General features: G+C 42.5%; 1 protein-coding gene across 1 annotated transcript; it reads left to right on the top strand.

The window, feature by feature from the left end:
- The first annotated feature begins 1,163 nt into the window (after positions 1-1,163).
- On the top strand, positions 1,164-27,193 carry si:ch211-250c4.3 (uncharacterized protein LOC100535981 homolog). Its single transcript, XM_037465361.2, has 7 exons — positions 1,164-1,425; positions 12,388-13,118; positions 17,931-18,092; positions 21,155-21,317; positions 23,592-23,704; positions 24,021-24,142; positions 25,164-27,193. Exons 1-7 carry the CDS (start codon positions 1,347-1,349, stop codon positions 25,258-25,260), a joined length of 1,467 nt encoding a protein of 488 aa, XP_037321258.1. The 5' UTR covers positions 1,164-1,346; the 3' UTR covers positions 25,261-27,193.
- Positions 27,194-27,842: the final 649 nt, after the last annotated feature.

The raw sequence follows: 27,842 nt of genomic DNA on the forward strand, positions 1-27,842 counted from the left end.
ATTTGATATTGAAATAACATCACTTGTAGAAATACAATACAGTTCACTGGTTAAAGACAGATGTTAAGACACAAAGTTTGATGCAGTTTTTCAGGTTTGCCTTCTAACATGAAGCAACAATATCATTACCGTGCCATTTCCTGACTTGTGGGAGTTAATCGAATGACTCAAGAATCTCCAAAAACTCAGTGATACGGTCAGGTCAATGGTTCCTACACCTAAAGACAGAATGAAAAGCTGTCTGATAAATGCTCAGGCCATCTTGTTTTTCTACAAGGGATTTGGCAGAAAGCACGATGTCAATGTCCACTTTCCCAGTCCTAGTGTACAGTTGATATTTGGCTGTTGCTCAGAATAAAAAAAAAAAAGCATTGGTCCTGAAAGGAAAATTGTTCCCTTTAAAAGCTGTGTTTAAATGATATCAAAACGCTTTATTATAGACCATTGTCATCGTTGTTATAGTGAGCAAAAGAATACATGTTTTACAACAGTTATTTGAATCAGTGCTTGTACATGGAAATGTACAGATGACTTACTTATTATGACTACAGATAGTCATTTTTACTGTTAAGTGAATACTGTTCACGTACATTTTCCTAATCAGGATTAGATGTAAACTTTGTGTACATTCTTTTTTGGTTATTTGACATTTTTTGGCTCAATGTTGCACAACTTTGAAACTGTTTTGAATAGGTTTTAGCTTCTAAACATTATTTATCAGTGCAGCTTAATGCATTAGCTGTAAAGGGTTAGCATCTGTTTCTTCTCCACTTTGGAGACCCTTGTGTTGTGCTCCATGAAGTACACTGCCATTGCAACACAACTATTGTCCTAAAACAAACTCCATCCCCTGAAGACCCTTCTGTGTGGTCCAAAGCTCCAGGAAAGTAAGTCGAGATTTTGGAGAAGCCAAAGAGCTACTTCCACTTCCAGCTGTGTTAAATGTTTCGGAAAAACGGCACACAAAATTGATTTCTAAAAAACAAATAACTCAATCCCAAGTCTCCTTTAGAAACGTGTGTTTTTAAATAGCTATCAGTAACAATGGAATAGACAACCAATCGAATGTAAGCTGGGATGTACCTCTCACCCTGTAACTCCTCCCCTTCCTCGCGTAGCCTGGGGCTAAGCCCCGCCCACCGGGACTTCTCCGAGCTCTGCACGTCCAGTACTCACGATCGTTCATGTCGTCCAGGCGAGGAGACTCGGGATCATGATCCCGCTCAACTCCCCATCCACGGAACTCCTCGGCAGCCTGTGGAGAAACAGGATGTGATCTGTAAGCGGGGGCTGTTTCTTTTTTCTTCATTTGCATTGCCCTCAACCTCAGGGATTGTTACGGGAGGATGAGTGTGAAGAGGAAGAAGGCTGGGCTTGTCATCAGCTGGCAGAAGTCCTTCTCCCTCCTGGCTCCTTGGAGGAAAGGTACGGTCACCTTGTAATCGTGTCTTTTATTGTCTCTATGTGAGCAGAGGGATGCTGAGCATCCTGAGGAGCATCTGTGATGACATTCGAACAGGAGAAGGAGAAGTTTGGTTAAGTGAGACTAGCAGCTCCATCAAATGAATCTGTCTTTAATCAAAGTATAATTGGATTCCCAGTTAATTCACTCTTCTTTTTTAAGGTCAATAAACACTTTTAATACTCAAGTCTTCATCTGGTACCTCATCGTAAAATGTTTAATTTCATTTACAGACTGGATTTTAATGAAAACGGGGGTTTTAATGACTGTGTCTAGTGTGGTTACTTCAGTAACAACGCCTGTGCACCTCCTCCTCCATCAGAAGATAACTTTAACTCTTTGAGGTAGTTGCGGTATGACTCCATATGTAAACAGAGATAATCAACGTGTTGTGTATGTTACTGCTCCACTAAAAGAAGCCTTGTATGTAAAGCTAATAGCAAGTTACGTAGCGTCATAACTGTAAAGTATATATAGTTATCAGGTTGGTGAGAGCATTGGGACTGAAATGAACATTGGTGGTAGACAATGCAGGTGCAGCACGGGGCTTTGCAGTGGCACAAGAAAGGTTTGCTCTTTCTCCATTAATGAAAGAATATGATATTATATAAGAACATGTCATTAAATGAATAACTTCTTGTTTTATCGGGGATGTTTATCTCATACAGAGATGCCATGGTGATGTTACTGTGAGAAGGTACACTTCTTATAGGCTGGTGGTGTGGCTGATGGATGCTTCCAAAGTATCAAGCGTGCTCTGGGACCCGTCGCAGACACCTCACACCACTGGCTAAAAGGAAAACCATGAGTGCACACTGTTCATTCTGTGTGGGATTGTCAGTGAGATTGTACCAACATGTAAGATACGATGATCAGCTGTGAACAGGAAAGTAGTCCGGCTGCAGAGAGCTGTCTTCATTCTTCATCATGCTCATTATGCCGTTTCCACTTCTAATATTGGTGTCGGGTTGCCCTGCATTCCATGAGCCTCATTCGGATGTCACTGTCAGCTCATGGACAGCCACATCTGCCCAGCTGCAACATCAAAAAGTTGAGTTATTAAAGGGGAGATATCGGTTCCTTGTTGCTGCTGCGATGATGACAGCAGGGACATTGTTTGCCATGTTACTCAGAGTAGGAAGAAGAGGGCCATTGTATGAGATAACCCTCCCATTGTGGACAGTGTGGCTGTTTAGGAGCTGGAGACGTGGAGCGGGGAGCTGACACTGTATGATCTCTAAACTGTAACAGAACAGTATCCCTGGAATCTGGTGCCCCGTGTTTAAGGAGACATGCAACCCTGAGGCAGTGTAGTTCTGTAATGGAAAGGATCATAGAGGGACATAGAAGTTGTCAGATATTTGTTTCTGGTGCTTTGGTGAGTAGAAGTACAGTTGGTTGATGGAAATAGCAGTTTGAGAGATTTGCTCAAAGGTCCTAATTTATAGTCTTTGGTGCGTATACTTTGACCTCCACCACATTTTGAAGGGAGGGTCCAAACATTGGTATTTTAGTGAAGGTGCATGTTTTAACATTTAATTGGGATTATTCTTTTGTGTAGCTACCAACAAAATATTCACCAAGTCCATTCGAGTGGAAAACTGGGACAAGGTTTCCGCTCAGGCCATGCGTACTTTGTCCTTATCAGATCTGTAATTAAGTACATTTAGTCCATTGTGGTGCCTCGTTCTGAAGAGAGAGGGGGTCGAAGGTTGCGGTTTGGATCACTGGCTGATATTGTTAAAACACCGTGTGCTTAGAAGACTAGAAGAGCGTTATGCAAGTACAGGCTATTTTCCATTCTCACTGACCTGGGAGTGAGAACGTCACCAGAGGTCATTCACTCTCATATTGAAGATCATATTAGCTTTTACCCATAAGTCCTTGGGTTCTTTTTCCCAATGAGCAAATGAAATCATCGAAGAGCTAGCAGTGAGTACATGTCTCCGTAGCTGGGTGTTTACGGGCCATGCTGAATGTCTTGGTGAGGAAAGTGTGAGGATATTGGCTATTTAAACCCCATATGTCTTGTATTTTGAAAGGATGGGAAGTCAAACACAAAACTGTCGGAGGAAATTAGTCAAAAGAGATTTGACTTGAGTTACAATGCTCCTGCACATTCTTGCTTTATCTTAATGGTCTCTGAGTTGGGGGGGAGCCGTTAGCTTTGATAAAGAGGGAGTCTGGGTATCATCCTGAAGGTTGATGACGCTATGGTCAAGAGAGGTGGAAACAGAGCAGACATCACAGCTGGGCCGAGTGTTGAGAGACGGGTCCACAGGAACACTTTCCCATGGGCCCAGAGGATGGTGAAAGCTGGTGGGGGTGCATCGGTATGTCCTACCTTATCACACATGTCGAAGCTCCTGAAAGGGCACCAGAAAATGATACTGCTTCTGAACGTTTTAGTTGAATCACCAGTGTTAAGATAATACTAAAAGGGACACACAAACACACGCCAGTTGTAGACATAGTTAATGAAGTAAATGTCAGTCAGTCATCTTCTATGCCTCTTATCCATAGAGGGTCGCAGGGGGCCGGCGTACAGACAAACAACCATTCGCTCTCACGTTCACCCACCCAAGGGCACCAATTCACCTCATGAGCACAGGATGGACCCACACAGACACGGGAAGAACTCGCAGACTCCACACAGAAAGGCCAGGGCCACCAAACCACGTGCTGCCCTCAAAGCAACCACACTCAAATTCAACAACTGATACCACGTCACTCAAGTGTCCAGTGCTTCATTAACCGGCAGACACAAAAAACGTATAGAGACATTTTCAAAGAAAAATGTATTTTATAAATCAAGAAAGTTAAAGTTTCACACAAAATATGTAGTTACTGAACTACTTGTCTCACTCAATGTACAGTACCAACCCCAACATGGCCACTACCTTGGCTTGCTAGCTAGAAACCTACATTCCATGCACATGATTTTACCGGATTTGTTTCATGGTTACTTGTTGTTTCACTCTGCTCCCAGTATATTTTACACATCGGAAGGAAATATTTCAACTACCTTAAACAATGGAGCCGCACAAAACCAGGGTGGAGGTGCACGATGTGTGCAGCAGAGGTTCATAATATCAATTGGCGATATTGCTAATGGTCTGAACATAGTGAAGTTCTATAAAATCTTCATTCTCACAAAGAATGTTATAAATAACCAATAATAATAATCGTATAATACACTTCATTTGTTACATTCTCTAATGAGCAATGGCAATTTTATTTGGACATTGTGGAGTGATAAGTTATGTGAATCATCTGTCCTCGAGCAGAGGATAAATAAATGAACATTTACTGATGTTAAGTCAAAACAAGGCCCAAACCCATCCAGCAGAATTTACACACTCAAAAAAGGTCTTTAAACAAATGTACGACAAGCGGGCAAGCTGCAAAGAAAAATATAATATAAACAGGTTGAAGTATTCATGGGGGAAACCCACTGGGGAGCCAATCAAGTGACGAGGTAAGGTTAGGTTGGACAAAGATGATATGACAGTGAGATACAGGGTTTAAAGACTCTTGGGAGGTGCAGGGGAATTGACCCAGGAGGATAAATCAAGGGTGTGGCAGGCGGGAAAACATACAAAGGAAGGAAGTGAAATAAAAACAGGACACCAGAGGCTGAGAAACACTGAATTAAATAGGAAACCACCAAACCCAACACTTTGAAGTTTGGTACAAGCCCAAAATGAATCAGCATTGACGCACACCTATTGACGAGATTTAAATTTTTAAAATTGAAAAAACACTCATGCCAATCCTCCCAATCTAATCAATTGTTGGATCTTCCACCCAAAACTATTTTCTCCAATTTTGGCCATTGACCACCCTGAGTGGTCACAGGGGCCGGACATACCCATGACCCTTCTGGACTATAAAAACAACATTCTTGTCACAGCCTGTTCGTGACCTCCTGTGCTCAGCCGCTCAAAGGCCAACTGAGCGAGCCCTTTAGCTCCAGGGCTTCCACAAGTCTGGAGGTGTTGCCTCCTAAAATCCATCTCCTGCATTATAAGGCAACCTGGCAGCAAAGGCTTTCTTCTCAAGGTGGAGCATATATCTCCTAAATATAGTTCATGGGGTAACAGTATTTTGAACTAAAAGCTTTTTGATACGTGAAAAGTAAACCAGGTCACAAACCCTCTTCTTTAAGATAAATAGTTCCAATACTTGATCAACAGTTTCTGTTTAATGTTCGTGCAGCTATTATTGCATGTATGTGTTTTCTTACTTATTTATTGTTAGTATTAAAAGAAATTAATTAAACGATTATACACGGACGTATGTGCACACGTGTTGTAGCGGAATCGGCGTGCGTGGAAAAAAAATATTCAAACCTTTTTTTTTCTACACTTTTTCATTGCGGGGGATAATTTCAGCAAGGGAGGGGGGGGGGGGCGCACACTGTAACTAGCTATGGTTAACAATGTAAACTCAAGCCCAAATTTTCTTTTGGTTACCCATAGAATTTGGCTGGAGAAAAACATTTCTAAAACATTATTGAAACTAAAGCCTAGTTTATACTTCTGAGTTTTCAGAGAAGACACAGAGCCCCTTGCTGCCTTTCACCCCTCTTGTGTGCTTGCGTGTGTTGACCCATTTTTCTAAACTTGCGTCAAAAGCTACACGAGCTCCCGCAGCCCACAAGGCTGTGATTGGTCTGCTAACTGCATCCTTTCAGGAGTCTCACATTTCCGGTTTCATAGCTAAATTCCGCCATTATTAAAACATAATTTTTACATGAGAATGAATCAGATTTTGTCAGAAGAAATCCATATCCAATATGATCTTTGATACAACCCGTCATTGGTGCACTATAAGGACGCGAGGATGGCCTCCAATTCATGGGGGGAGATCTCTCGCCGATCAAGGGGCGAACAAAGTTGTGGAGGAAAATACGGGACAAATAAGAATAGGCGATGAAAAGCAGCAGTGGTGATGCAAAAAAGTAAATAAATAAATAAAAAACCAACAACTTCCACACACAAAGCTAGCCGTTGCTGGAGTGTATGAAAGGCTACGATGGGTACCTCGCCTGGTGCGACCTGCTGGTGTTGCAATCATCAGTGAATGATGACATGTAGTATTAAAGCGCTTTGAGTGGATGGAAGACTATAAAAGATAAATTATTTACCATTCAACAACTTTTGCAAGAGGGCGAGACTCCTTTTTTTTCATCACCGAGCGTACAAAAAAGGCCTCATATCATTTCCAGGTGAAACAAATACAATGTCTACTAATGTTGCTTCCTTTAACAATAACCATGATTATTACGGACTACCATGGGCCCCCAACAGTGCCTGCTCACGTGTAGCTGTATAAAACGTATGAACACGGATGCTGCAGTACGAGAGATATCGTCTTATTCATTCAACACGTTCCTCTTTCTTGACACAACCTACCCACAATGCACTGCATCAACTGACATTCTGGTTGAGATGTATTATGCTAATGGTAGCAAATTAGGATTTAGGGTCTAGCCCCAAGCAGAGATTAGGGGTCTTCTGTAGAGCTCTGTGGTTTTTTAGCACCTGGATGTAGGCTGTGTTTAACAGGCAGCTTAGCACTTTGTCCTCCTGGGGTCCATTAGGGTGGGTAGAGCAACCACTTAACCTCTTTTGCACCCGAAAACGCTGGCTTTGTAAGGACCTCTCACTTAGGTAAGATGGATATGATGGGAAATGTCTCAAGGACGTTTTTAGACAGAAAAGAGGATTTAAGATGGGTGGGGAAAGGCGGTTGCCTATAATCATATGTTGTGGTTTTTAGTCGAGGCACAGAGACGGGAAATAAGCTGAGTCAGCCTGTGAAGGCAATTACAGGATAGAATATGTGTTTGTGTTGTTTGGGAGAGGTGAGGACAGCTGGTTCTGGGGGCCGACACCTGTCAGGCTGATGGGGGCTGCTTACAGAGGATTTCAGGAAATAGTACAATAGAAAGAAGTCAGATTACACAGTTGAGTTGGCTGCAGGACTTCAGTGTATAATTAAAGGCAACCAGCTCCCCTTCTTATTATCTGCTTGCAACAGACAGGCACTAAGAAATTTGGAAAAAAAAGCATGAGGTGGCAAGTTAAAGTTAAATAAAATTCTTTTTGTTTGATTGCCAAACAAACCACCTGTTGTAATTCAGCAGTAATTTAAGAAATTCTAGAGGGTCTAATGTTTCTGGAATTTCCACATTTCTTGAAAATAAATGCTGGTGAAAATAAATAAATGAGTGTGCAGCAGCTGAAAATAGACGGTGTCCTTGTGTTGATTGAGAAAGATGACACCATTTCATGACTTTTTAGGAGCTGCAGCTTGTACAGCCAGCCATTCCCGTCATTCATGTTCACACTTGACCAGTCACCAGTGTCATGCAGGAAGCAGGAAGTGCAGAGTAAGTGTGTCCCTGACATTCCAACCCATGACATTGACATGTTGGGTAATGATGATGATACAGGACTGTGCATTCAGCAGCCAAGCCGAAGCCTTTGCTTGCGTCATTCATTTGGTAGCTCCATGTGGGACTGGCACCACGTAATCAATTCAGTTCGATAGAATAATAAAACAAATAGGACGGACAGTAAATTACTTTGACTGGAAAACCTTTATCCCTGTTTCATTTACTTTACTGTCGGCATCATTCCGTGTCCAAACCACAATGTTGCTGCTACCTAGTTTTGGTATTTATAATACCGTTTTTATAGATTTGTCTAGTTGCAATGTTTTTGTCTGGCGAAGCTGGCCGTCTTGGTCTCATTTGACTTATAAATAATTGAAGTATGAAGTACATAAACTGATAAATGCAAATGTTATCTGGCTTTTGATGGACTGGTACTGTATGAAGCTAAATGAGAGACTCTCATTACCAACTCTTCTTATCCTGTTTAAAAAAAAAAAATATATATATATATATATATACATATACTCACTGATTACTCAACTGTCTGTATACTGTCATGTCATGTACATGCAGCCAATTATGAGAGAATCAGAAGCTGCTGCTGGAGACAGCATATGTCCGTCTATCTCCCCTCAGTTTACAGTCCTGTCAAGATGTTTAGGGGGAGTCTCCACTTCGACAGTACAGTAAGACCTTGAGAAACAACGGCTTTAGTTCATTTTAATCATACGGTTTGGAGAGTATTTCTACTCAAACATGTGGCTCTTTTATTAAATCAGCTGCACCTGCCGGACTTGCTGTTATTTTGGTATTTTAGGTTTCTTAAGCAATATATTCCAAGCCATACATACTGCCATACAAACTTGGAAATGACAAACTGCTTTTCAACACACAAACGTGTCTGTTCATCTGATCCTACTAGGTTATACACTCACCGGCCACTTTATTAGGTACCCCCTGCTAGTAACGGGTTGGACACCCTTTTGCCTTCAGAACTGCCTCAATTCTTCGTGGCATAGATTCAACAAGGTGCTGGAAGCATTCCTCAGGGAGTTTGGTCCATATTGACATGATGGCATCACACAGTTGCCGCAGATTTGTCGGCTGCACATCCATGATGCGAATCTCCCGTTCCACCACATCCCAAAGATGCTCTATTGGATTGAGATCTGGTGATTGTGGAGGCCATTTGAGTACAGCGAACTCATTGTCATGTTCAAGAAACCAGTCTGAGATGATTCCAGCTTTATGACATGGCGCTTTATCCTGCTGAAAGTAGCCATCAGAAGTTGGGTACATTGTGGTCATAAAGGGATGGACATGGTCAGCAACAATACTCAGGTAGGCTGTGGCGTTGCAACGATGCTCAATTGGCACCAAGGGGCCCAAAGAGTGCCAAGAAAATATTCCCCACACCATGACACCACCACCACCAGCCTGAACCGTTGATACAAGGCAGGATGGATCCATGCTTTCATGTTGTAGACGCCAAATTCTGACCCTACCATCCGAATGTCGCAGCAGAAATCGAGACTCATCAGACCAGGCAACGTTTTTCAAATCTTCTATTGTCCAATTTCGATGAGCTTGTGCAAATTGTAGCCTCAGTTTCCTGTTCTTAGCTGAAAGGAGTGGCACCCGGTGTGGTCTTCTGCTGCTGTAGCCCATCTGCCTCAAAGTTCGACGTACCGTGCGTTCAGAGATGCTCTTATGCCCACCTTGGTTGTAACGGGTGGTTATTTGAGTCACTGTTGCCCTTCTATCAGCTCGAACCAGTCTGGCCATTCTCCTCTGACCTCTGGCATCAACAAGGCATTTCCGCCCACAGAACTGCCGCTCACTGGATGTTTTTTCTTTTTCGGACCATTCTCTGTAAACCCTAGAGATGGTTGTGCGTGAAAATCCCAGTAGATTAGCAGTTTCTGAAATACTCAGACCAGCCCTTCTGGCACCAACAATCATGCCACGTTCAAAGTCACTCAAATCACCTTTCTTCCCCATACTGATGCTCGGTTTGAACTGCAGGAGATTGTCTTGACAATGTCTACATGCCTAAATGCACTGAGTTGCCGCCATGTGATTGGCTGCTTAGAAATTAAGTGTTAACAAGCAGTTGAACAGGTGTACCTAATAAAGTGGCCGGTGAGTGTATTTTCCTATATTAACTATATGGAATATTACTAGAGCCCGTAGCTTCATTGGACTGACGTAAATATTGCCTGTTTAAGAGAAGTATTTGGTCCGAGTCCCGGCTGCCCTATGTGCCGCATAGAAGTGTCCCTGAGCAAGACACCTAACACCTAATGGCTCCCCAGGCAAAATGTAATGCTGAGTTATAATGCAATGTAAGTCGCTTTGGAAAAAAGTGTCTGCTAAATGCTTTCATATGATAATGCTAAATGTACCAAAACTGCGTAGGATTTTAGAACGTCCAACATTTTACAAACGGCGCCCCATAGTAACAGGCGTGTCAACCACCACAACAATCTGCGGCTTGGAACCACTCCCTCGCACCCTTGGTGGACTTTTTGTGCACCTTAAATATGAATTATATAAGAACACCAGGTAGAATGTCAACCAGAGGAGTTCTGGAAAAAAGCCTGTTTAACCTGTCACCTGACTTCCTGAGTCAGCCCGATCATTTTCAGGATAAGATTATAGAAAACCAGAGTTTTGGTTCCACAAAGCAAAGAAACTTCTGGGTGATCCATGTTGATTAAATGTCTTATTATGAATAATAGATACATACTGATCCACCTATGCACAGATTTACACACACATATTCAAACTCCTGGTTCTATATGGTCATCTACACTCAGGTGTATATACACATATAGAGTACATGCACATACGTGCACACAGTACATATTTTTACTACCTATTCTGAAAAAGTTGATGATGCATTCCACGAAGCCACATTTAAAGAAGTATAATCTAATCGATTTGGGTGATGAGTCTGTACATTTTCCCAACACTTGCACATTTAACAATTATCCTTATGACTGACGTCTGGTTCGAATTAACGAGATCGTTTGAGTGCAGATCAGCATTCTTTTGGCAGAGCTGCTCCTTTTCAACATGAGAATTACAAAAACATTTCCTTTTCCAGGAAAACAGGGCCAAAGAAATGTGGGTGTGTTGCTCTTTGGTTGAGTTTTCTGATCAAATTCTTCTGCATATAGACCTGAGATTCTTTTAATCATCAATTGTTTTAATCATTTGTAATTTCATCAAAAGATATTTTTCATTTTGGTACTGACAACGAAAGTGTTAACAATCGAAGTTAGAAAAGCCAATGAGTCCCAATCAGCTGACATCCTGTTTCTATCTATTACTTTGGAATCATTCTTCATCCATCTGAGGCCTCCACCCTTTAGAATCACAACATTCCCATCACAACCCCGTGACACACACATGATAAAGTTCTCATTTTGCTTTTGCTTAGCCTATTTTCAAAACACTGAAGACTTCCACTTTCATTCAAATTCTCACAACATGCTCTGAGTTCCCCTCAAAGAGGATAAAGGCGTCGGATTTACAACTTCAAAGAACTTTTAATCTCATATTTGGCTCGGCGAGATCTCCAGTTCAAGCTGCAGGACGTCGCCCCGCCTCCGTTATTGTTGAGGTTTGATGAAGCTTAGCTGCCGTCTTATTTCAGGCATTTGACCTAAGAACCATAACAACACCTGAGCTTAATCCCAGCCCCTGCATTTCTCCAGGGAACAAAGTTATACTTGTTTTCTTGAAATGTAAAGGTTAGAAGGCAGGTCCACATGTAGATCGGATTGACACAGAGACAAATCACATTTCCCACAGTGAGAAAGAGGAGAGGACACATGAGACGGCTTTGTCTCAACGAGAGCTTGTAGGATACAGCGACACACGGAAACACCTTCCTAACTGTTTTGATGGTGCAAATGATCTGTTGATAAAAAGACTGGACCCAGTCCTGATGGTTCAAACACCTGTGCTGCTGCGCTCTTTCATTTTGTTGTTCGAAAATGTCTTCTAGTAAAATGAATTCTAGTTGTACACGAGCCTTGTATTACATCATTTGGCTTTTTGGCACTCAGGCAGCCTGAAGCTACGCCTAACCTCTAGTATTTCAAGCTCTTTTGTTTCCTTTGGAGGCATGTCAGTGACATTTCACACTGTGAAAACAAACGGCCCAGGTTTGCACTTGGGGAACGCTGCTTTCCCAAGAAACTCTGCTGCGTCTGTCCTTTAATTCACGTAGGACCAAAACACTCATGTTGTATACTGTCAGTTAATTCTTCTTTCCTTCCAGCCTCCTTAGAAACCTGGAAAAATGGAAGCTCACTAACCCTAATCAAGTCTTTGTTTGAGCCGAAACCATGCTCATTGCTTTGTGCCTAAACCTAACCAGACCTTGATCCTGGCTGTGTCTTTAACCCTTTTGCTTTTGTTGCAGTTTTGGAACAGTGTTGAAATGTCCTGTGAGGGACCCTTTGAGATGAGGCTTCTAGAATGATCACATTTTGTCTTTTCTGTTGAACAGGGAAAGGAGACAGAGACGCGGTTCTGGACAGAGAGGTTGTTCTGACCAAAATGAAGCTCTTCAGCAACTTCCACAAGATGCTCCCGATGGCCGACGACTCGGCCTCCACCATCTCAACTGTGTCGGTTTCGGAGCAGGACATCGGTGACCCCACCAAAGCTTCTGAAGTACACAAGCCTGAGTCTGGCTCAGAGCACATGTCGGTCATTTTCTCAGACTCTCAACTGACGAGGCTGTACAAGTTTGAGTCGGAGGACTCTGGAGTGGAGCTGCCCAGCGGCACCAACTCTCCGTCCACCCTGACGAGCTCTGAGCAGAGCTTCATCGTCCACAGTCGAGAGTCCTCCTGCAACCTCAACTCTGACCCTGGCACTCTCCCTGATGAACTAGTCCCATTCACACAGCTCTCTGAGATTAAACAGGCACTGGACTCAGTGAGTCCACCAGTGGATACTCTGGATAATGTTTTTATACACTCAGACGAGCTCAGTTCAGCCGCAGGTGAGGAGGTGGACGGAGACCAGAGCGGGGGGACAGGAATCCGCCCTGAAAGAGATGAGGAGATGCCAGGACAGCTTGAGGAAACCTGTGCTGTAACTGAAAGGACCTGCTTTAAGGGGGACAGCATCGACACGGCGGCCAGCGGCTTTGGGCCGGAGCCTCCCAGGAGGAGGAGTGACACCAGCGACAGCCTGGAGGAGTACATGGACCAATGCTGCAGGCTGAGTGAGGTAAGCAGATCAGTCCATCCGGGGACGTTCAAACTGGGACACCAATCTGCGTATCGCTTTCACCAGAGTAATCTTTTAATATCATCCAAAATGACATTTCAAATGAAATGCAATATTTGCAGAAGCCATCCACGGCCTTGAATGAAATGAAAGTCAGGTGGTTGGGTAGTCGTTTCACCTCAGACGAGACCTCTCCTGTGAGAATAAGAGCTTCCTCTCTTTCCTGTGATGTAATCATCCCCCACTTCAAAGCATTGAAGGAGTCCCGTGCTTTGACCTGACAAGAGCTCAACTGTATGCGAGGAACTTCAGGGGCATGTTTCCTTCACGTAGAGGTCAGAAATAACTTCACATTCAGGATGAAAGAACAAAGCGGCTCCACGAGCGAGCACCTGACAGCTGTGGAAGCTGCACAGTCATAGTGGGCTGTTTGATGTTGCTCAACACTTCTCTGTCAGCTCGGCCTAAGAATTCCTTCTGCTGTTTTAAGCTTGTAGGGGAGATGAAAATCACACCATAGTTTAAAGTAGCTAACACACTATATTCTTTTCCAAAAGGGAATGTGATTTTTAAGACTTTTCCTTATTATTGTTCATTTGCAGTTTAATGTAGGCTCTGTAAGCATCAGAGCCACATACATTTCAATGGTAATAAGTACACTCAATACACAGGTCACAATTATGTTGTGTATTGTACTATTAAAATATCATATACTTCATATTATGCCCATATACATATATTATTATTGTATAATTTCATTACTTTATGGCATTAACTTAAAACGGTTAGTTCAATATAATACTATTTTATCATAACTTGTGACTTTTTAGCAAAATTCCTCTTCTCACTAAATCTGCTCGACTGAAAAACTGCAACAGTGTGAAAAATACGCCTAATTGGAGTGTATTTCACTGATAAATCTTTCTGCAAGTAAGTATTATAAGAATGAATACCACTGCAGCCAAATGTTTAATCAAGAGAAGTGTGAAGAGAGACATTATCAGTGCGACGGACTTGATGTCTGTTCTACTTGATGTGGTTGTCCAACACATCCTCCCTGTCTCCTCCTCAAAGCTGAAACAATGGGAATCCCAAAGGAGACAAGCTTGTGTCCACCTGCTTCCAGTGAGACCGAGTGCTCAGCTGTTTCTTTGACCTGCATGTCATGCAGCACCTTCTCATCTGGGCCACCTGCTCTTCCCTCACCCCCCCCCCCCCCCCCCCCACCCTGTTATGCACTGGGAGCACAGATCTTAGAGGAGTACCTGGATGCATCAAACATGTTTAACATTTTTCAACGGACTGACATATTTATCCAGATAAAGGCCCTTTGATAGGCCACTGGGGCCTCGGTGTGTGGCAGTGCCTCAGCATGTCACTCTGTTGAGGTGCATTGCTGACAGGCAGTGGGGTAGTGCGGCCCCCATGCGGCCCCCATGCACCCTCACTTATCACCTCAGCCAATCGTGTGATTCCTTCCCCTGCTGAATGGGGCTTTTTGGTCCACCGTACATCAATGTTGGATACTTCATTCCTCGAAATGGACACTTTCTCTGAGTCAGATTTTAATTTTAGCAACATGTAATTATATGAATATTCATCTATCAAAACGATGTTCCCAAGTTTGACATTCTTTAAGTATATAGCTGTTGTATTTCCTACACCTTCCGGTAACAATGATCGTAAGGACCTGCCTATCACTTTTTGCATTTTTTAAAAATTACTAGGAGCAACTCTGCTTTTCATCACGACTGAATCATTTTTCATAAATACGAGGCTTTAAAAACAAATCAATTGAGAAAAGTATTAGAAGTTATTTAAAATTTAGATATAAATGAATGTTGAAAATAACTGTTTACAAAAGCAGTTACATACATGAATATCTCGCTAAAACAAATCTAACATGTCAATACAACAAACAACCTTTCTAAGTCATCGTCCCTCTGCCGTCCTCCTGTCCCCTGCCCTCCTGACCTCTGTCCTCCTCATTCGGTGCATGTGTAAACATAGAGGTGGTGGATGAGAGACTGAAGACAGAGCAGTATGAAACAGGTGTCTCTCTGGTCAACATGTTGAATAAAAGCATAGATTAGACCTGTTTTACTCTGTGATAACGGATTACACAGTAGGAAGTGTATTTGTGTGTGTGTGTGTGTGTGTGAGTCACACCATCACACGTTTCTTTTCAGTACTCTGCTCTTTAGTAATTTATATATATAATATACGTGAATATACAGGAATGTACTTAATGTTAATAATCCAGCAGTGCAACCCTGAAACAGCTCCACATTCTTACAGTGAAACTATCTAGTCCCCTAACTACAGGAACAAAGTACAAGTACAGTAAATGTACACATCAAGCACAGCAAAAGCTGTGACATTCAAAAAGAGAAGATTTGGCAAAAAACAGGATTGCCATTAGTTGAGTCCGACATTAAAGAAACCACATAAATAAACAAAGGACAAAACCAAATGAAAGTCAGGTGCCAAAGCTAACAGAGGACAGACGGACAAGTCGGGCTCACTCCGTCCTCAGTGTCTGTGTACAGCAGAGAGGCTCGTACCTCCCTCCCTATCTGGATGCTCCACACATCTGGAGCTTCATTCCTTTCCAACACTGTCATGTTTAGGAAAGCCTTGAGGGGGCGGATAGCAAGTGAACGCGAGAATGAGGGCAGGCCTCCGTGTACACAGTGTGCTGGGATGTTATTGTCTAAAATAATCTCCTCTAAATGTTGGAGGGCCAGTCCGATACCATCCGCCATACTAAATAAAAAACTCACTTTCACCCCACATGAACAGAGAGTCTCTTCAGCTACACAGAGAGAAGGTCAACATCCAAATCAAATGTTCTATGGCTCTCTAAATGTCTGAAATGACTCTGCAAAGAACATTAAGAGTTTGGGCCACACCCACAATCTGTCTGTAGCCACTGTTAACTCCGGCTGTCTGTCACCTGGTCAACACAACAAAATCTTAACACATTTAAGGTCATAAAAGGCATCGTTGTGAATACTTAGAACTACCTTTCAATCAACTTCTAAGAAAAGAGAAAAAAATTGTTTCCATTCTTCCAGTGTAGTTTTTTCTCTTCTTTCATTGAAGAAATACTCTCCTGTTCCAATGGAACAGATGCTCTTTCAGCATTTAGGGCAACCTTGTTTAGAACAAACACACACATGTCACACACACATAAGCCCATAACTAATTGTTATTGTTTTGTGCTCGGCCTTCACGGTACACAAACTGGTCACTTGAAATCTGAAAAGATTTTGCGTGATTTCTTGTGACATCCAGTTGCCAAGCAAGGTCCTCAGAGGATGAATCATGTTGATTTGAGTGAACCCGAGAATTTGTGCCAAGTGCCAAGTCAAGTTTAATGACCAAATATAAAAGCTGTAGTTTGTGTTTAGTGTTTTCTATACCTTGGTATCTGGGTACCATGTGACCAACAGATGAGGTCCAGTCTGCATCCAGAACGTGGATGACCTTATGTCGCTTCTCACTCCGCTCTGCATCAACCTGTTGTTGCTCCCTCCCAGAGAGCTACACCCTCAACAACATCCCGACTGTGGTCCTGGCTCCTAAATGGTGGAATGAGCTCACCAATGACTTCAGGACAGCAAAAGCCTGTACAGCTAAACACACCATTTATCTTGGTGTGTAGGCTTCATATGTCCCTTAGCTGCAGCCTTTAAATGCATGTTCACCTTAGCTTTTCCCGTTCTAGTGACCTCGGTCAGGTCCATGAGCAACACTTTACTGGCCCTTTAACGGGGAAACTCTGAGGAAGTGGAGCAGGGTGTGTGCATGTCTGTTTGCTTTTTGAAATGAAGCAGCGCACAAAAAAGTGGGCATTCCAAATTCTCAGTCCCTTTCCCCAGCTTCAGATCACTCAGTGGTCTCTGTGGGACCGTGGATAAGATCAGCTGGAGCCCTGATAGCGAGCCCATCTCAGCGCGAAGGGATTCTGGTTACAGACCCTCCCTCCCCCTCATCATCAGCTACCCCAGAGGAAGTGAGGGTCATCTCCGGGAGGGAATGCTCTTCCTTATCTTAATTAGCCACCAAAAAACACTAAAGGCCTCCTAGCTAAACAAAAGGCTCTGAGCGGTCAACAAAAAAAGAAAACCATTGAATGAATATTATATAAAGCCTTTGATTGTTTTTTTTTAAATTTTGCCTAGAAGCTGTAGCTCTTGGGCGAGCAGACACCCAAACATAAAATCATTTTACTGTGGTATTGGTAACAGGAAGGTTTAATTAGTTTCCACTTATCAGAATTCTTCTCTGATGAGTTTGCACATATTAAATCGAGTCAACAACACCTTCTTTTCCCTCATGGACATCTGAGCACGTCTGAGGTGTTCCAGATGAATTTCAAGCCAGAATGGAAGAGCCAAAAGAACATTCATACTCATTTGACATTTTGTTCTTTTATCCTTTGTGATCAATTACCTCTCAAATAGCTGTTGGGGTCTAGATTTAACTGAGACAGGGTTGGTTCTAGTAAGAGCGTTGATGGTGATGTTGCTCGCCACATCATGGTGTTAAAATGACGCCTGTAGAGACGAGCCCTGACAAGGATGTGCGAGCTCATGGTCGGACCATCTATTTGAGGATACTCATTGGCTAACTTGTATGTCACACATTTATATATTTAATTAGTAATTGGCTAAGCTGCTTCATAGACCCGCCACCTGTGGGCCAAATACTTCTGGGTAAATTCCATGGTTGAAAAAGGGTGGCTCAAGCCTCCATCCCAAAAGCATAATACAACAACCTGCTGCTATCTTACTCCTGTTTGTCCAGGCACAGCAGGCGAGCTGCCACCCTCTGGGCTCAGGCCTGGATTACCTGGATCACATCTGCCAACTCATCGCGAGGATTGGCCAGCTGCAGGAAAACAACCTTCAGCTGGAGCGGCAGATCTGCAGCCTTCAGAAGGACGGCAGGATGGCAAAGACCAAAGAGGTGTGTGTGTGTGTGTGTGTGTTATTCATAAGACAGGTGTTTTAGATAAACAAGGAAGGTCTAAAAAAAGATCCTTTGCTTGTATAATTGTAAATTTTGAATTTAGCCTTTGTGGAGGTGAACCCTTACACAGATGTTTGTTAGAAGGTTAGTGTCTGGTTTACAAATTAATGTAATGAATCCTTTATTAATGAATGTACGACTGAGATTAGTGGAATTTGGGTTCATGTCCCATTTTCTTTTGTAGTGTCCTGCATCTCGTGTCCCTGGGTTAACTTTACTTTCTGTCAGGTGACGGCAGAAATAGGACCCAATCACAGACAAAAATACTTTATTTAGGACCAACTGCCACGCATACTAATGACACAAGTCACCAACACTGACTAGACAACTCAATGAACCCACCAGAGACAAGGGACACACCTGCTTTAAATGCACTGGGGAGGTGCAGGAAACAATCAGGGACACGGCAGACAATCACCACCACACAGGGGAAAACACACCAGGGCAGCAGGAAGTGGAGTCCATCCAGCAACACAAGAGGCAGCAGGAAACTACAAAATAAAACAGGACATGACCCAAAACCGTCCCAGTGACAAACAGACGTCATCCACACAAAGTACTTACATTATAATGATTAGGTTCAGTTAATGAGTTGAGAGTTCGGGGGGCTCTGTACCAAACATGGTGTCATGTGTAAAACTAAAGGACGGGTTGTTTTACTCTGAACTGTTGTTGTGCATGCCAATAACGATTGTTATGGGTTCTTGTGAGACGTGTAAATGGGATCTTTTGTCGGCGGCTGTGCCTGACACTGTGAGTTCCTGTGTGTTTGATGCGTTTTTGATCGGAGGTTTCTTTCAAGGCTCCAAGTGATTGCATGGACTTCCTGCTCACTGTGTCTGTATTTGTTATTGTATGTTATGAGCCGAACTGTGTTGGGGTTGTCTGCTTATTCACGAATGGTACAATGCAGTCAGATTTGCAGTGGTTTCTATCGAGTGAGGAGAGGCAGGGGTTGAGAGGCGTCAGCAGGCGAGATCAAAGGCTATTCAGCTTGGCTAAATACAACACAATCTGTTGCACGCCACATTCTGTCTTTTGTTGTGGCTCGAAAAATGAGATCCATAAAAGTGTCTGGTGCCATTTGGAAAATTACTTCCACAACCAATATTTTATGATCCACTAAATTTAGACACAATGCAAAATCCATGAATCCATGTTTTTGTTATCTTCGGCTGACATTAATACAAAAAAAATATTTTGTTGTGCTTTTTTTGTTCCCCAAATGTGCATTCAGATGCTTCACTGTAAACATACTGCAGGCCCTTTTCTAAACCGAGGTTCAACAAAAATTTAAATAATGAGTTGTGCAATAAAGGTTGTTGTGTAAGAAAGCTGAGAGAGGTTATTTGGCTTGATGGCAGGAGTGAAACGTGCATATGCAGGTGGATTTGTACTTCTTCAACAACAGCAGAACGTTTACTTCAGACCAGGGATTGCATGATGAAGTTAGGCAGGTGATGTTTATTTGTACATACTGTACATCTACATGATTAAAAAGTATTCAGTATTGCATACTATTTTACCGCGAGGTGATGTCATACTGGATCTCTCCGAGTCACATGACATGGAAGGATGGAAACCTCAATTAGCCAGATGCTCTGGGATGACTCAGTTATTTGGAGAGGTATTGTTCTCCATTTGGAACACAAGTCATGGAAGAGCGTATGTTTTTCTAAACCTAAGTGTAAATAACAGTAAAACAGTAACACACTATTTAACTTTAAGCAAATGATTGGTCCATTAGAAAAAACAAAATACCAGTAAAGTATCAGCAGCTGTGAATGGTGTATAGGTGTAAGCTTCTAGCAGACGCCTGCTTACTGCCCAATCCCAACAAGGTGGTGCCACAATGAGTGCAATAAGTGTAACAATCTGCTACAAATGTGTGTTAAACATCCTCCAAGAGCAAGAGTACACGGCCACAGATTTCCGTGTACGTGTCAGATTGGTAGTATAGCTTTAGGCATGTTCACTGTTGTTTGTGACTGATGTCACTATTCATTCAAACAATTCATGGCCTACTTACCTCAGTCACTTTATAAAACACTGTGGACATTGGTTTCAATTAGGTTCAGACTGAAACTTTAAAATGAACAGGATTAAATAGGATTAAATCAAGAATTGAAAATCCACAAATCGGTGGCAGGTTGCAGTGGTCGTTGCAGTGGACGGTGGTGAGTTACAGTGGTCGGTGGTAGGTTGCGGTGGTAAGCTGCAGTGGTCGGTTGCAGTGGTCAGTGGCAAGTTACAGTGGTCGGTTGCAGTGGTCGGTGGTAAGTTGCAGTGTTCTGTGGCAGGTTTCAGTGGTCGGTGATAGGTTGCAGTGGTACGCTGCAGTGGTCAGTGGTAAGTTACAGTGGTCGGTGGTAGGTTGCAGTGGTAAGCTGCAGTGGTCGGTTGCAGTGGTCAGTGGTCGGTTGCAGTGGTCGGTGGTAGGTTGCAGTGGTCAGTTGCAGTGGTTGGTGGTAGGTTGCAGTGGTAAGTTACAGTGGTCGGTGGTAAGTTGCAGTGGTCGGTTGCAGTGGTCGGTGGTAGGTTACAGTGGTCGGTGGTAGGTTGCAGTGGTCGGTTGCAGTGGTTGGTGGTCGGTTCTTCCGCTGGTCTGTGGTAGGATCCTTTTTCAGAACGGCACAAGCAGCTCTCAGTGGGTATTTAGCGGCATGCAAAGTCCATGTAACGTTAAATGAGTATCTTCATGAACATGGGTTTGCTGTAAATGTTTTTTTCTTATTTTATTGAGGATCTGGCACAACACAGCGACTTGCAAGTAGCGCAGCGTCTTAAATAAAGTGATGTGTGTCTTAATGCGAGGCTTTAGAAATGAACACAAAGGGATTCTGTATTTGCTCATAATGTCCGAAACGATTTATTTGGACCACTTTTCGCACTCGGAGTCACTCAATATTTGTGACAAATGTTACAATGTAGTTAGAGGTTATTGAATAAAAAATGTACAAACACATAATAGAAACATTTGTGTGTACCTTTCTGAACAGGACTTTTTCCAGCATCACTGCAGCTGTGGAGCAGCCTGCCTGACTTTCCAGGACATTCCGAAGAGACAGTCCAGAAGTGATTTCTCGTCCCTCAGTGGAACCCTCTCTGACCTGTCCACCATCCATGAGGTCTCCCGGCCTTCACTCTTACCAGCCAGAGGAGGTAATGTTATGGCGTCTTTTACTTTACTAAATGCTGGAAAATATAAAGATAAATATTCAAATGAAGAGGAATATCAAATGGCGGTTTCCAGCTTTTGTTCAATCGGTAAAAGGACCTCTCTGGATGTGTGTGATGATTATATGTTTCATCACTTTTGTCCATGCGTTGCTTTCATACATCTTTACAAGCGTTGGGCTCTAAAACAGTCCTAGGTGTGAGTTTCCATACAAAGTCAAACCATGAATATTTAGTATGGGTTCGTCTAGTAGATACATGTCAAGAAGCTAAGATGAGATGAGTTCTTTCAACCCAGTTTAGTTAGTTATGTATTGGACAGATGAAGAGTGTGGTGGCTGACTGGGTAGCTGTGGATGAAGAGAACTGGATACGCTGTCGCAGGTGACACCCTGCTCGTTCTCATGAAAGTGGCTCAGTGGCACAAAAAGAGTTTAAATGTGGCTGTGGAAATATAATCTTTTTGGGCCTCATGGCCAAACTAGACGTTGTAATTCCACAGTTTGGTCAGGGATGCCCTCCTTTTGAGGCTTGCTGGGAACACGATGAGAGAGGGGGGTGACATGCAACAAAAGCCCTCGGACAAGGCAAGCCACACTAACGGTGAAACAATCAGATCGTAAAGAAGGTGGAATATTTGTACAAAAAGGTTCATGACAAAATGTATTTTTTTTAACACAATCATAGGTTGCCAATATCAAGGTTATCATATCTGATAGAATTGATGGAAACCAGCAGCAGCAGGAATTGCAGGGAAGATTGCAAGATTGGCAGGACAAGTTGTAACTTCTCTAGATGCAACGTAATCCAATTCAGTGAATGCATTAGGCTTCATTCTTTGGTGCACACACTGTTTCTCAGACACATGTCCCTGAATCTACCCTAAACAAACACACGCACACGACTGCATATTAATGTTTTTACTTCAGAGTTTTCTGACGTGTTACTCCATTGGATCAATTACTCTAGGTATGCTATTGAAAGGCTCCAGTAGGGCTTAGGTTTCGTGCTATCATTATTGTTTTCGTTGCAGGTCACGGTGGCTGACAGCTGGGTGGTCCTATGGGGAAAATTCAATTATGACTCAAGTGGGACAAGGGGCGGAATTCCCGGCATCCTGCTCATGGCAGGAACATATGATGTCCTGTGGACTCTGGAATGCCTTAGTTCTTCCTCTCAAAGTCAGGAAACTGGATCTGGAGAAGAGGTTAAGAAATCAGGACAGAGAGGAGGGGGGGGGGGGCAGATTAGGTACAGTAAGTGGGGTTATAGCTCTTACTGGTTACAAGGCTAAATGTTGTATACTTTTGTTAAGTAGAAGCATAGAGGCCTAATTTTGTCCCCAACGGATAAGACTTCTTGGTTCCTTGTAGAGCCTTTTTTGAAGGTTGCATATGAACCATTTCAGAGGGTTATCCATGGAGGAGGAGGAAGGCTTACATTGCTGTTACATTTTTGGGATGTGGCATTCACTGACAAACAGGAAAAGGAAAAGGCAATGCCGAGAGCAAAGTGCTGTACATCAGTCGTCCCCAACCCGCAGGCCATGGACCGGTCCCGCATGTTGGTACCGGGCCACAAAAGAAGACTTTTTTTCTGAAAAATATTTCATTTAAAAAATGACCCGATTCTCTCCCAATTACAAGAACTTGTCCCTCTTTCCCTACGCTGGCGTGCCTGTCTCTGTCGGCCGATGGGTCACACGTTCACAAACATATTGCTGGAAATCTTCAATCCTCATGTGCATCTCATAGCCGATGCTGCAATCAGGATTGTATAAATGAACACCACATCAAGATATTCCATTATTAAAATATATTTGAGTAAAGATCGGACTGACTTGGATTTAAACCCTGTGGAGCAATCATCAAATGATCATGCTGACATGCACTCCGTACAGGACTTCACTAAGGGAACTGCCTTCTGTGTTATTCACTTATTGAGCTGGAATTACGTCAGTGGGGAGGAAACCATCTGCTCTCGGGGAACTAAAACCACTGGTTACCTTCGGCGTGTCTTAGAGCGCTCCCAAACAAGGCAACCCTAATCTAAGTAGACAGCTCAGTTACACCTTGTATTACAATGAATCTGTATCCACTTGCGTCTCCTGTTTCAAAGGGTTGGAGACAGAATAGTGATCCATTACATACAGTAAACTTGGCTACATTTAATGACTGAGAGGTATCAGTGTAGAACTAAACGGAACTAAAACACCGACAGTCCTAAAGTAATCACCTGTTTGTGACAACAATATTTCAGACATGAGCAGTGCGGGTTTGACACCCGTCCCGCTGTGGAGGACAAGCTTGTACCGAAGGAGTTACACTGAGGGGGAAGTGCCCTTCCTCGGCTACAGCACCGAACAGCGCAGGGTGAGTCACATCTTCATCCCAGGCTCACTGCACAACTCACATTTAGCATTTTCTTGGTATTATTTAAGAAATAAAGTTTCCATTTAAAGACACATGAGGCAAACCAGACCGCATGAGTTGAAAATGGAATGAAAAAGGTGTCCTTATCTCGAGGCTTTACCAGTGTAAGAAGACGGGAGAATGAAAACACGGTGCATCCATCACTACCTCACATTGGCTGCTTGAGACAAAAAAAAAATAAACTACACAAAATGGTTCAGCTTTAAATGACCCTCAATTTGTTATAATTGTCCTTGTTTTGTGTCTGTGTGTTAAGCCGAGTGAAAACTACACATGGGGAAGAGTCAAAGACCTGGTGAGGAAAACTAAGGTGAAGAACCAAAGCAGGCTGCGACTGACTTCTGCCTCCCTGAAGAGGTCCTGCCCACAACTCTACATGTGAGAAATACACGTTCAGCTACGCATTCTAAGCTGTAAATGGACCATGATACTAGTACTACTAATAATACAAGAGTTGAAGCATGACACTATATACCGTATATATATATATATATATATATATGTTCTCTGAACAGCAGAAACATGTGTAGGCTGGTACCTTTTCAGATTGATAAATGTTGCCTCTTATAACGTTATTATTGGGAGGGAGAGTTTTTCTCTAACAAACTAGATAAAACAATAATGCCCCGGCAAATTGTTTATATTTGATTTGATTAAATTAGTGATTAATTTGACATTTACAGTAAATCTGTTAACTGCTACTGTCTAAAGGAAATACTGCTAAATACTACTACTACTACTAAAGAGCATCTTATTTCTTTTAAGGGTTTGCACAAATGAAAGTATCCAATACACTACTTTTTCAATTAAGAAAAATTAAGAAAATCATGCGATTAATTGTGATTGTTGCTGAGCACGTTAAAAGATAATAAAAGTAGAATCGTTGTGATTTTCCTCTCAAGATATGGAACACTGAGAATTCTTAAATCTTTTCCTATCATAGATTTAACTTGACCCTTGTTTTGGGTAGGATGTCTGTCTAAACATTTTAGATTGAAATGGAGCCAGGGTGACACCCCTGAAAAGTTCTTGAAAAAAAAGAAGGAATGATGGTAATGCAGTGAAAAAGAGTGTCAGATGGTGGTTCTCTAAATTTGGGAGCTTGAGCAGCGTAGGAATCTGTTGGGAGGTGTTTGCCCTTCAGCCACTGGCTCTATCCTGACTGGGCTTGGCATGGCCCCAGCAGAATATGAGGGGGGTTGAGAGTCAAGGTATGCCTTGAGCAGTGGGAGGATTGCCCCGAGGATTCATTAGAAAGAACTGCAGCCTCCTGCTGAGACACATTTAATAAGGGACAATATATGTTTGTTACAATCCCAGGCCGAGCTGCTGTGATATAAAGCCAGCGTCCACCAGAAACACTGTAAATACAATAAGAACCGTCTCCTCTCCTTTACAGGCCTGACGTGGAACCATTCGAACCTGCTTGCAGCAACAGGAACTCCATGATAGCCTTGGGCCACCACAGCAAACTGGACATCCCTTGGCTGCAATAAACATTAAGGAAGAACAGACGAAGAGTGGCATACGCATCCGTTCTGGGAGAATAACCATCATGCATAATCAAGCAATCCTCAAGTAAAATATAGGGGGGTGGGCTCCAGGGGAGACAAAGACTACAGAAGAGATGGGACACATTCTGGTGATTTTTTTCAAACAACCACTACATGGCGCTGCTGCGGCATTGCTGCCATTTTTGGACTAAAAAACCCAATGAGTCTGTGGCCATGGATGTATTAAGACATCTGTCAATCACAGGATAATGTCTTTAGGCAAGTCAACCTCCCAGTACAAGCCTAAAAGCCTTTGTGGCCTAAAGGTTTTACATAATGACAGTTAATAAGTTAATGAATGTACTGTACATGTAACATGATCCACACTGTGACTTTATTTCCCTGCATTGTGCCTTCTATGGAGATATTCCTTACACTTCTATAGGATGTTACATGATCTGTAACCATCTAACAAATGTGAAACATTTCATAACTCCCATATGAATAGTTGATAGGAATGAGTGGCTTGCTTAGTGAAATGGTATATCTTCTCCGAAACTCTGTTATCATCTATTCAAGATGTGGGATTCCTGAGTCATAGCAACAGTCAAAAAAAGAATAGGACTACAAAATATTACTCATGTTCTCATGAATGGCCAAGTGTACAGAAGCCTTAAAGGTCCACTTTGTGTCCCTGATGGATGTCACCACAGGAAAAAGACATGCAAATGTTCATGCTTCTCAATATTAGATAATCAACAGGACAGCTTTGTTGGAGCTAAATTAAAACACTCTTGGATGGGAGCTTTTCATTGGCTTATGGGACACTCAATAGACCCATAAGCCATAATGTTCTCCACACAATGTTTGCTCACTGGACAAACACATTTCAATAATACTATAAGTACATTTCTTTCCTCTAGTGTACAGACATCAGCTCTCGCTCGCTATCCAGCAAATGCTCCTATCAGGTGTTCTCAGAACTTATGAGCCGTGGTTCTTGCTGCTTTTCTCCTGACTGACTGAGGTCAGGGTCCTTCTGGATGACCTCAAAGTTTAAACATTGCAGTTCATGCAATTCAATGTTTGCCTCAGTTCTTGCTGCTCTAAGGAAGTGTGTACCCATTGGAAGTGTGTACCCATTGGCCTACACTTGTACTGAAGAATGGGCCTTAGATTCAGTCTGAACCCACAGCATATAAATATATATATTGTAACAGCATGTTCTAATTCCAACATCATACTTGTTCCATTATATTTTTGGATATTATGATACCACAGGATCCTTCTTTACTGCATGCTATTGTACTCCAAAAAGGGAAAACAGTGCTTTTATTATCTAACTGTAAGTAAACTAGTGCATTTAAATAGAATTTTGTGAGACAAGAACTTTTTTAAATAAATTATATAAGAGGTTTATCTGCATGGCATCAGACAACTATATATGTATTTTATGTTGCTGTATGGATATTGCATTCATATTCATATTTGTATTTTTTAATAAAAATTAAATGAAAAAATATACTCATGTGTGATAGGATTTTGTTTACAAATTTGATTCAACTAAAGAAAGAAGAAAAGAGGCACACTGAAATGAAGGGTCAAAGGTCGCAGCCATATTGGTTTTCAGTCAGGATTTCGAGTGCATCATAGCACAGAAACGGCACTGGTGAAAATTACAAATGATCTTCTACTTGCATCGGACCAAGGACTTGTCTCTTTTCTTGTCTTGCTGGACCTCAGTGCTGCATTTGGGTTTCGGGACAGAGGATGTTGCATGTGTACAGACTGTAAAGCCCTCTGAGGCAAATTTGTAATTTGCGATGTTGGGCTATACAAAATAAAATGAATTGAATTGAATTGGCCATACAACACATTGAAGGCAGTGAGTTCAATCATTTTTCCTCCACCAATTGACCCAGTATAGAGAACAGGGGAGGCTTGGTGGTCTGTAGGTATGCAGGGAGTGCTGTGTATTACATCAATAAAGGACTTCAGGACCAATGACTGTTGTAGAGCAGGGAGCAGCACAGACAGGAAGGACACAAACGCAGACTCCCGGACGACTGCCAAGTGTTACACGAATGCTGAGATGGACAATCATCAGTCTTGACCGTCCACAGGTGGTCACAGCGAGGGAGCTCAACCAGAAATACACCCACGGCAGACATTGATGTCCTCCAGGAAATAGCTGCCAGAGATTTGAATTAGTCTTACTGTAATATTTTGATCCATTATATTCTTTTTTTTAATATTTGAATATGAATTCATACGTCTGCTGTGGGCCACAACTGCATCTTATTGCGCTTTCTCTTGTATTTCACAGTGACAATAACGCTGAATACTTGAAGCTAAAAAACAATGAGCTGATTGTTTACTACAATCCACCTCCACAGATTTGAAGAGTAAATGTGAGTGAGTTGCATTCAGATGCGTTCACCCACGGGGTCATTACAGCCACGGCAGAACATGACACGGTGAGGGGGCCAAGGGCGAAAGGTGCACTGGGTTACCAGCTTTGATTTGTCACCATCCGTACCACATTAGCTAAGACAATACTAAGCAGTGATACATGAATTTTGAAC

The sequence above is a fragment of the Pungitius pungitius genome, chromosome 13 (assembly GCF_949316345.1).
Source record: "Pungitius pungitius chromosome 13, fPunPun2.1, whole genome shotgun sequence".
NCBI classification, from domain to species: Eukaryota; Metazoa; Chordata; class Actinopteri; order Perciformes; family Gasterosteidae; genus Pungitius; species Pungitius pungitius.

What these genes read in the sequence shown, in the direction of transcription:
- si:ch211-250c4.3 (XM_037465361.2), top strand. Translation starts at nt 1,347, where the DNA reads ATGAGTGTGAAGAGGAAGAAGGCTGGGCTTGTCATCAGCTGGCAGAAG. An exon ending in AATGCTGCAGGCTGAGTGAG is followed by an intron (nt 13,119 to 17,930) that starts GTAAGCAGATCA and finishes CTGTTTGTCCAG; the next exon opens with GCACAGCAGGCGAGCTGCCA. An exon ending in ACAGCACCGAACAGCGCAGG is followed by an intron (nt 23,705 to 24,020) that starts GTGAGTCACATC and finishes CTGTGTGTTAAG; the next exon opens with CCGAGTGAAAACTACACATG.